This window comes from Rattus rattus, chromosome 4, assembly GCF_011064425.1.
Source record: "Rattus rattus isolate New Zealand chromosome 4, Rrattus_CSIRO_v1, whole genome shotgun sequence".
Classification (NCBI taxonomy): Eukaryota; Metazoa; Chordata; class Mammalia; order Rodentia; family Muridae; genus Rattus; species Rattus rattus.
Genome location: NC_046157.1, coordinates 88,990,745 through 89,001,433, shown reverse-complemented (window position 1 = coordinate 89,001,433; position 10,689 = coordinate 88,990,745). Strand labels below are relative to the sequence as shown.

The following is a 10,689-nucleotide window of genomic DNA, read 5'->3' as shown; positions in this document are numbered from 1 at the left end:
ATTTATAATGTTCTTGATAGATTGCAGAACTTGGCTGTTTTTAAGTAGAATAGTAGTCTTGGGAGTACAGTGGCCCAACAGTATGAAAAATGCTAAAAATGTGCTAATCCTATATCATAGTTAAGTGTGAAGTTTGTTACTTGTAGCATTATCACACACACACACACACACACACACACACACACACACACACACACACACATGCCTTTTTTAAAGGAGTTTTAATTATGTCATAGACTCACGCTTTTTTTTCAAATGAATACTTCAGTTTGTCCATTTTCTCAGATTTGAGGGAAAGGTTGGGGGGGAGTGGTCTGTCAGGTTTCAGAAACAGCCCGGCAGTTCACAGACAGGTATTGACACTGCCAGCCTGGAGGCCTCACCTCGAGTTGGCTCATGTCTCCTCCACTGCTGCTCTAAAGCCAGGCTGTGGCATGGGAGACTTCATTTAGGGCTCGAGACATAGGGTGTAAAACCTGGCTGCGTAGCGATCCAGACTCCCCTGCATTTAGAGAGCTGCCAGTGTAGATAAGTCTTCAGCCACTCTCTAAAGAGCCTGGGAGATGAGTGGTCAGTCACCTACGGTGAGCACCCATGCCTCCAACATGGATGCAGCTCTCTTCACTTTGTGCCATGCACTCCAGCCCAGTGAGATAATGTACCATTTCCTTGCAGAGGTGATGACCAGAGGCAGTTTTCCTAAACCGAAGGATTTTTCTAACATCGCTAGGGAGGAAGCCGGATCAGTGCTATGCTCTTTGTGTTTGATGCAGAGGTCATACTGGTTTACATCTGTGTAGTAGACATGGGGATTCTTGAGTGAGAGCTAACAATGTTAGCCCAATCCCTGAAATCAAGGGCCAGCCTACTCTCCTAGTTTTCTGTGAAACACAGTCATATGAGAATGTGGTGTGTGGACTGCATAGTAGATGTCTGAGAGCTCGGCCAGACTGACAGTCATAACCCATTTGGTTGGGGAGTGGGGAGGGGAGGGTTCTGAAAGGCTTGCTGAGGTCCTGTGGCCCCACACTTGGTATATGTTGGGTATAGCCCCTCCCATATACAAATACACAGACACTACACACACACACACACACACACACACACACACACACACACACACACCACACACCACACACACACACACACACACACACACACACACACACACACACACACACACACACACACACACCACACACACCACACACACACCACACACCAAAACACACACACACACCACACACACACACAAAAATACCACACACACACAGACCACACACACACCCCAAACACACACACCACACACCCACACACACACACACACACACACACACACACACACACACTCACACACACAAACACACACACACACTACCACACACACACACCACACACACACACCAAACACACCACACACACACACACACACACACACACACACACACACACACACACACACCCCACACACACTCAGTATGGCCTGAAATCTAACTGTTTATATGAAGAAATAATTCAAAGAGAGTGAGATTCTTGTGGATAGCTTCAGAGGCTAGCACACGTCTTTATGCTTGGAAAAGTGAATTATTCGAAGTACTGGAGCTCTTGTCTTTATTTTGCACGGTAAAGCTTTTTGAAAGTACTCTGTATAAGAGCTAAGGAAATGAGTCTGATGTCTTTCCTTTCTAAGTTTAGGTACTAGAAATGATGTCCTCTGTAAAGATGGCCCATTCACCCATCCACACACAGGCATCGGAGAAGACATAAGCAGAAATAGCCGGTGTGTAAATGTGCAAAGTCTCAGATTGAGCTAAATCAGATCTAATCAGATTTTCCCAAACTCAGGCATATCTAAAGAAAATGCTCCAGTGAAGTCTACTTAGATTACTGTGATGTTTAACCCAATAACATTTACATTTTTAATAATTATATCACACGCAAGATGCTAAGAGACTTTAAGCTTCCTGCAAACACAGCTCTAGTTGGAGACGTGTACAGGGTGTGCTTGAGGAGTGCTGTGTATAAAGCCCAATTGATTCTTCCCGAGGGCCTTCGAAAAGACAGTCCTCTCCCAGACTCTCAACCCTGGTGGAAGAGACAGTGAGGACTCAGATCTCTCTGTGTTCTGTGTACTTGCCTTGCAATATCATACATAGCCTTTACTCCTGACGAGAGACCTTTTACAAATGCTTCACAGGTTCAGCTCCGCGTATTTAAGTGGTTAGAGGGTTTTATTATAGAAGAGAGGAGGACAGAGTGGAGGATTTGGCCTAATGATATTATCTGGGGTTTGTGTAAAATTACTTTGTGTGGAAGACACATGGCCACTGCACCAGCATTTTCTCTGAAAGCCATGGCTTATGTTATTAGATATTTAAGATATCTGCACTTTGCAAAATGATGATGTTTCCACCTTCTGGAAATAGATTTGGGCAGAGTGAGAGCAGAGATGGGTGTGCTTTCCCCCACTTCCTTTGGTATTCCGTCAGAACTCAATAATGTGTTTTCTTCTGCTGGCTACTTTGGATGCAAATGCCATTTTTTTAGGCATCAGGATTGGTCAAGAATGGCAAGAGCCTTCCCTAACTCTGACAACTAGAGTTTAAGTGAGATTTACAAATGGTCTCTCTTTTCTTAACAAATAGAGATTTCAAAGGTGTGTCTCTCAAGAGAATAACTTAGAATGTAATAGAAGTTCCAGAGGGGAACATCAGCTAACAAGGACATCAGAGAGTGTGACACCTAGTGACCCTGTCACTTGCTTTCATAAATGGAAGCACAGTTCCCTTTTTCCTAGCCCCAAATACCAGATGGGGACTACCTGCTAATTTCCAACACTTTCAGGCCCTGCCACTGCCTCATAGGATATGCCTTAAAAAAAAAAAAAAAAAAGATCCTACATGTGGTATTTTATATCCTTTAAAATTTAAACAAGACCCCATTAACAAAGAATCTCTGTCAGAATAGTGTTTGCATATGGTTGATTCAGCTGTGTTTGATGGCAAGTTCACGTTTGACTTTTGGTTTTTCCATAGACACATAAAGAACTGTAAAGGAAATGCAGCCATAGGTAGTCAAGCCTTGCCTAAGGAGGAAGGACACAGACTGGGAAATTGAGCTTCTCAAAAACAAACAAACAAAAAAACAGTAAAGATCTGGTAGTTCAGCAGCTCAGAATAAAAAAAAAGTTCTTTTTATTGGAAATTGCAGAAAGATGTTTATTCCCTCCTTGCCATTAATAAATGAAAAGGGTATGTCAAAATTCATGTTCTGGTACTGGAAATAACTCGAGTTTACCACAGCATTCGGGCTAGAGAGGAGTTAGGAGTAATTATTTTGGTTTTGCTATTGTACATTTTTTTGTGTGTAGGTATTTCTTTCAGAAAACAATGATTTTTTAACTTTATGACAAAGACATTAGCCAGCAGGAAAAATAGAATCCAGGTGAGGCATAGCCGCGGAATTGGCCCCACAGAATCAAACCCGCGCGAGATTTTTCATTCGCCTTTTATCTCTGGAGTTTTCCAATTCCAAACATATATTCCTTCCACACGGAAAAGATACTCCGATTCCTTAGTTGAAATTAATTAGCATTCAGAAACCAGATCGCATGTTTTTGGGTATTCATGAGATCTCTGTTTGAAAAAAAAAATGTTTTTAACTTGTAGAAATGTGTTGCAACACACAGATGGGAAGAAAAAGAAAAAAAAAAACCTCTTTAGCAAGCACTGTGTGTAAAAGGAATATTACATTTTACACACTCCTGATTGCTCTGTGTAAACAGTTTTTGACATCTGTCTTTATAGTTTCGAGGAGAGGAAGACTTTGTTAAAAGAATCATTTTTATACAGCAGCCACCATTGCAGCCTTGCTTTACCTGTATTATGAAAGCAGATGGTCTGCATGTCTTTTGAATATTTATAACTATCAAAAACAATCTCTTGCTATTCACCCTTAGGCTTATGAGATGTCAGGACTGTTCTGGTTGGGAAAAAAAAATCATCTTGGGTGTTTACAGAAAGAGGATTACATTAAGCTGAAATGACTATACATTTTCCAGTTTAATATTTGTCCATCAGCTGTTTAATCGTATTTAGATAATTGTGTAAATAGGATGTGGTAGCCCTTGCCCTCTCAAGCTGAAGGAGCCCGTGCGCTTCCAACATGGGCGAGCCACCATTTTGTAGATGCTGTCTCTCTCCTCCACCTCAGTTAGCCCAGACCTGAGTCCCAAGCAAGTTAGGATCCAGACATTTAAGTCCTGTTTGAAAGGCCCCAGTAGCTAGCAGAAGGCCAACATGGAGAGCTCAGAAACACCGGGGAGCTGCTGGCTGCCTGGCGTCTAGGAGTGTATTGTCGTATGCAAATGCCGAGCAGCCGATTACCCCTTTAAAAGGGGCCTGGCCTCCTCCTCCTTCTCCCCAGCTTGCCTCGCTTCTGGGTATTTTGGAAAACTTTTGGAATAGTGGGGGTTAACTGGTTTTTTTTTTTTTTTTGACTGGAAGCTGAGCAATCACAGATAACAGATTTTGCTGTGGTTGGTTGATTTGGCAGAAAAGCATGAACAGTTTTGGTTTAAATGATTGAATAACCTGATTAGCATTGTTTTGGGGTTATTTTTTTTTTTTTTTTTTTTTTTTTTTTTTTTTGAGGGGTTTGTTAAAGGCACAACAAGCAATTTGAAGGGTAATCAGATTACTTGCCCTTCCTGGCTGACAACCTTGTTCTTGAGAAAGCCGCACTCTCTCCCAAACCAGTCCTCTTGGCCACTAGAGTGACCAAGCTGAACGATAAATCCACCTTGCTTCATTTCTCAGTGCGTTATACATATACACTACAGCCCGTGCGATTTCCTAGCAGGGGCTTGGAAGAAGCTAACATTTGCGGAAATTATGTAACCTCAACCAGTTCCTTGCATTTTTTTCTTCTGTTTTCCACATTGAGAGAGAGACCTGCAGATTTTCGAGCAAAGGTTCAGAATGTTCCAACAATATGTAAGTCAGGCTTTAGAAAAATTCCACCCTTACCTTTTCACAATTAGAAAGGTTATAAATAATGTATTTGGCTGAAAAGGAGGCTCAGCCTGTGGCAGATGGTATCCTTCTAGAGGGCTGGGGTTTCTGGGAAGATGGCATTCTCACAGATCGGAACTTTAGCAGACTCAGAAAGAGCCAAGCTCCTCATAGGGAGTAGACATGTGCTTTATGGATCTTAGAAAAGCTTACAACTTGGCTCCTAGGATGAGAATATTGTGTCACACTGGGGTTAGGAGACCCACGGCCAATTTCTGCCAACTTTTAAATTGTATCTCCCAACACTGGGATCTGAGGCCTGCTATTAGGTTAGTGTGCCCTGTGGCAGCATTTGAACTCGGAATTTCTAGCACAGGAGTTTAGTCACTTGGATTAATTGACTCCCAGAATGTTAATGTTTTTACACCTACTGGCCACCAACTGATTAGGAAAGTTGCCACACAAGTGTGGCTTTCAAAGTGCTCATATAAACAGACAGCAAGGGAGCAGAGTAGGGACTACCAGCGGTCTCCTTGGAGATGTCTGTAGGGTTGATTTTGAAAAACCCGGAGAGGGATCTCTTGCAAATTAATGAACAAAGGCTCTCAAAGCTAAGAATTTGGGATTTAAAAGTTCACTTGGCAATGATGCTGTTGCCTTTGACCTTGAAGAGCAAAGGGGAGGAGGACGTCCCAGTGACCCAAAGGAGTGACTCCTTTCAGTGGTCCTCTGCCATCTCTAGGTGTGCTCAGCCTTGTGGTGAGATCAGTCTAGAAGAAGTGCTCAGTGTAGGAAGTGCTAACCACAGTGGCTTTGCCTGCTTGAGTGAGGGAAGGGAGGAAGGCCTGACAGAAATCAGGCCACAGTAGAGCCTGAAGAATGAACAGCTGCTCCCAGTCAGAGATACAAGAGCGAGGGGCTACCTCCAGGTCTGAGGAGCGGGGTGAGTCTTCCTACACTTGCTGTGAGGTCATCCCAGATCTACTGAGTGGAGATACTGAAACAAAGGGGAAGGTGGGGTTTTTTTTTGCTGTTTGCCGTTGTCAGCCCTTGACCTCACCTGCTACGACATTTAACTAGAGCATCCTTGAGTTCCCACCTAAAACGATTTCTGTGGAGACAAGGAGATGTCTCAATTGGTAATGTGCTGGTGACACATGCATAAAGACTTGAAACAGATCCCCAACTTATACATGACATATAGAGCCTCACATAGTGGCTTAGAATCCCCATACTGAAAAAGTGGAACAGGGCATCCTCGCGGCTAAGATTTGGTGAGAGACTGTCTCTGAAAATATGGTGGAGTCTGACTAAGGAAGATATCTGATATTAATCTCTGGTTTACACATACACCCATGCGTGCCCACACACACAGACATCATTTTGAAAATTATAGCTGCTACCTTCTGTTATTTAAAGCATTCTAATTTTTTTTGTGTCGCAGGAGCACGTGTGTGTGTGTGTGTGTGTGTGTGTGTGTGTGTGTGTGTGTGTGTATGTATGCATGTGTATGTATGTGTGTGTGTCTACATGTTTGTGTGTTAGTCAGAGGACAGTGTATGGAAGTCACTTCTCTACTATGTAATTCCTGAGGATTGAACTCAGCTAATCAGGTTGAACAGGTCCCTTTTCCTACTCTGTCATCTCAGTGACTATTGAAAGCATCTTTGGTACATCCGTGTTACCATATCATAAAGGTCCAGTGAGGAAGTAGGGAAGTGCAGGGGGAGGGTCCTCTAGCAAACAGTAAGTAAGATCATTTCAGGCCATAGCCTACAGATTTAGTGTTAGGCAAGGGCCGGGGAAGCCGTGGTGACAGGGCACATGTGGGTGCGTTTTCTAAACGTGGATAACAAGGAACTGCACGGCACTTTCATACATGAGCTTTAAGTTTACTGAAAGATTTCAGAATGTTTTCACTCGTTATGCAAACTCTCCTTTCGCCCTCGCCATTGGTGCAGAGAGTCATAGTATATTGAGATGATGTAGGACATCCCCTACTTCCTAGTAGGTGGCAAACTCCTTGGGCAGAGAGCTCTGTCCGCCCTATCAGCCAAGCAAATGGGATCTGGAGAACCAAGGACAGCAAACCACACTGGTTATTTATTGAAAACCTCTGCATGTTTCTAAAAGTATGAAGTTCCATGCGGTGTTATATTAACATAGGAAAGTGTTAGAATGTCTAGGTAAAGTGCGATAATGCTTTTTAGAAATTGGGCTAAAGTGGAGGAACCTCAATGGCATCCTCTGGAAATCACGGCTCTCTCTCGGTGATCGCGATAGTTGTATTAGAGTCTCACGTTATCGATCCAGTGTTACAGTGGACTAACTGAGATGGAAGTGGTGGATTGCTAACTGGATCAGGTAGTCCTGGCTCTGGTTTTGGCAACTTGCTAAAAGTCTTTTTGCACTATGGACCGTGGGAGGCTCTTAGCATAATTGCAAGTTATTGGATTAATGGCAGGGCTTCGAGAGCACATTAAGAATGTCTTTTTAGAGAAATAAAGTGTAAAATCAACTATAAAGTAGAAAGTGTGGGGGACAAAAGCTGTCCCAGGGCCTCATTGGCAAGATGGCTGTGTTTTGCATAAATAATGCAACTCCAGCTTCTCTGTCACTCCCAGGTCTTGAGAGGATCCTAAATGTACACACTTCAGGAATATGTATGTGCTATAGAATTAACACGATGATGGATGTCGGAGTTAATAATAGCCCAAAGAGCTTTACATTTGAAGTAGATTAAAGAAGATAATGATATAAAAATATTCTTGTCCCCAAACTGGCTTTTCTGGTTGTTCCTTGCCTCCCAACAATGGAGTCTTCTGTAAGCTGTTTCCCTGTAGACCAACCAGTCTGAAATTTAAGCTCTTAAGTTTCTACTCACAGGACCAGGAGGCTCGGTGCTTCAGTCTTCTAAGACTCAATAGGGAGTTAATTTAGCTACTACAGACTGTGGGTGAACCAGGAATTAAGTCACAGCAATTACTATAACCAAAATTATCCAGGAAAAATGCTTTTGTTTATTGAAAGTGTGGTTATGTGTGTTTCTTTTAAACCTTCTCCTAATGACACATTAACATTATTGTCTTCGTTTGTACTTATCAAATGGCTGGCTATTTTTCAATGCTTTTTTGTTTTTGAATCAGGGTCTCACTATGAGTCTGATTGGGACTGGAACCCATAATACAAATCAGGCTGCCCTAGAACTCAGAAGTCTGTCTGCCTCTCCCTCCCAAGTGCTGGACTTGCGGACTGATGGGCTAAGCGCCATAGCATCCAGCTCTGCAAGGCTTAACTTTTTCTTTTTCTTTTTTTTAAGCAAGAGAAAATTAACAAATAGACATTTTCTTCTTCTTCTTCTTTTGCTTTCCTTTTCTTTGGGGGGATGGAACTCTTAAAATGTTAATGAACACAAAATGTATATATCTAAGTATTTTCTGGTCATTCAAAACCATCAGCTCAAGTTTTACTAGATAAAACCGGCAATCAAGTCTGAAGATCTTCTGAGGGAGGCTCCTGTAACAGTTGCTTCCTCAGTGTGACCCCTAAGGACCCTTAACTCACAGCAGTAATCTATACATTGAGCATGAAGATATAGAAATCAGGTCTCCTACTTGACCATGCCTGGCTGCCCCGAGGAGTGTTGGAGGGCGCAGGTGCCGACGGGGAGGTCAGAGATAGGGCTCCAAACTGGATTTCACACAAGCTTCCAGGCAATGTCCGTGACTCTAGGGACTGGGTATGCTTTGAACAGCAAACGCGGAGTTCAGTCACCATGTTGCAATGCTAGAAGCTTGTATCAATTTCAATCATGACGTCACCTTTGCGGGCTTGGACTAATTCGGATTGGTGCACATTTGTGAGCAGTAGGTGGTGTGGATGGAGATGGGAAGGGGGTGTAAGAGCAGATACTGTATGTATGGGGCGCCGGGGCTTGCCCCTGAAGTAAGCATCCGGTGATCTACTTAATGAATTCTAAGATGCTTAAGCTTTGCTCCCAGTTGACTTAGAAACACAGAAAGCCAGGTACAGGTCCCTGAGCGGAAGTTGAGGGCTCCCGCATATGCCATGGTGTGTTCTCACACAAGCTCTCCCCTTTCCACACAGAGCATGATCTCCTCCATCGTGAACAGCACGTACTATGCAAATGTCTCAGCAGCAAAATGTCAAGAGTTTGGAAGGTGGTACAAACATTTCAAGAAGACAAAGGATATGATGGGTAAGCGAAAGAAAGGAAAAGAGAAAAAGAGCCCGTCCTTTTGCAGTGGCGACACACCACTGCGTGTCATTTGGGGGTTTATCAAAGTCACATCGAAAGCCAGATCTTTTGATTGCCCAATTAGAGATCAATTTAGAATGTTTCTTTGGGGGTGGGGGAGTGGGTATGAGTATAATGAGATAATTAAATTCAATAAATGTTTGTGTTTAAATCAGCTACACTGACTCGGTTGTCAGACATGCAGGAAATCGAGGCGTGAGGAGGAGAGCTGTCATTTTGTAACATCTCAGTGAAGACCTAACCAGGCCTTGAATAACTAATATCGGCTGTGATTTCTCACAGAGATAATCATGCTTAAGGATTTTTGCTTTTGTTTGCAAAAAAAGAGAAAGAGCCTCTTTTCACACCAGCTTTCAAACAATGTTTAACTGCGAAAGACAGTTTGCACCATTGAGATGGAGTGGTTTTCATGGCTCCAGACCCCATAGGTAGACGCTTGCCCTCCTATCTGGAATGGAACCAACACTTTGATTTCTGAACTTTCAGCTCCAGCCTAGCACCCTCCCTGAACACACTGCTTAGATCAGCGTTTCTTACTCAGGACATGCACAAGACGAGCTGAGGTCTCAAACGACAGGTCACAGTTGCATGCTGTGGTCGAGCATGTAGAGCATTTTCTCTGTTGTGAATCTGCTTGAGCCCACAGGAGCAAACACCATGGTTAAGGTTACTGTACCTTCCTCTTTCATACACCGTACCTTCCAGATAATACATCTCAACATTAAATAGGAATGCAGTGTCTCATAGATAGACAAAACATTACGTATTGCCCTATTGTAAATCTTTGTGTATCACCATTACATTCATTTAACAGTAACAACAATAGTAACTTTTCCTGGAGATTTAGAGATAAGAACTTTGAGCATGTTTTAGCTTTTAATATTTGAAGAAAAGCCATCCATCTACCAAAACGGATTCTTTTCCTTTTATAGCTTCGGGCCATAATGAAGACAATATATCAATTTTTGGAATAATTGCCTGAATTACTGTTCCATGTGAATGGCCCACTTGGGCTGATATCACTGGTAGAAACTGAAGGCTTCTTCCCATTCTTAGTTATATTTTGCTTATATCATTGAGTATAGCAATATGACCCGTTCCTCTGATTATAACATCTGCATCTTTAACGAAAAGAGAAACGATGATTAGAATCCAAATCGAACTTATCCACGGGAAGTGTGGCCATTTGAAAAGGCTTACCTATTTATATTACACTCTGGTCTCAGCCTCCTCCAGTCTCTTCTGTGTAGCAGCAAAAGCCTTGGACACACTTAGAGCTGACTCTCAGCCAATCCACACAAGTGTTCTAGCCAGGGGAGAAGCATTCATCCCGGGTAGGTGGGAATAAATTGCAGAATCGTGACAATGCCACCACTGTACCAGAACAGCTCTCTGCCC

The 10,689-nt window shown here is 42.8% G+C and overlaps 1 protein-coding gene across 6 annotated transcripts in view; it reads left to right on the top strand.

Annotated features, from left to right (window-relative positions):
- The window catches only part of Satb1 (SATB homeobox 1), an 88,958-nt gene that overhangs the window by 31,349 nt on the left and 46,920 nt on the right, over positions 1-10,689 (top strand). For all 6 annotated transcript variants that reach the window (XM_032900818.1, XM_032900819.1, XM_032900817.1 and 3 more), the window contains one exon: positions 9,120-9,231. In XM_032900818.1, coding sequence (XP_032756709.1) covers positions 9,120-9,231 — 112 coding nt within the window. The remainder of the gene's footprint in view (positions 1-9,119; positions 9,232-10,689) is intronic.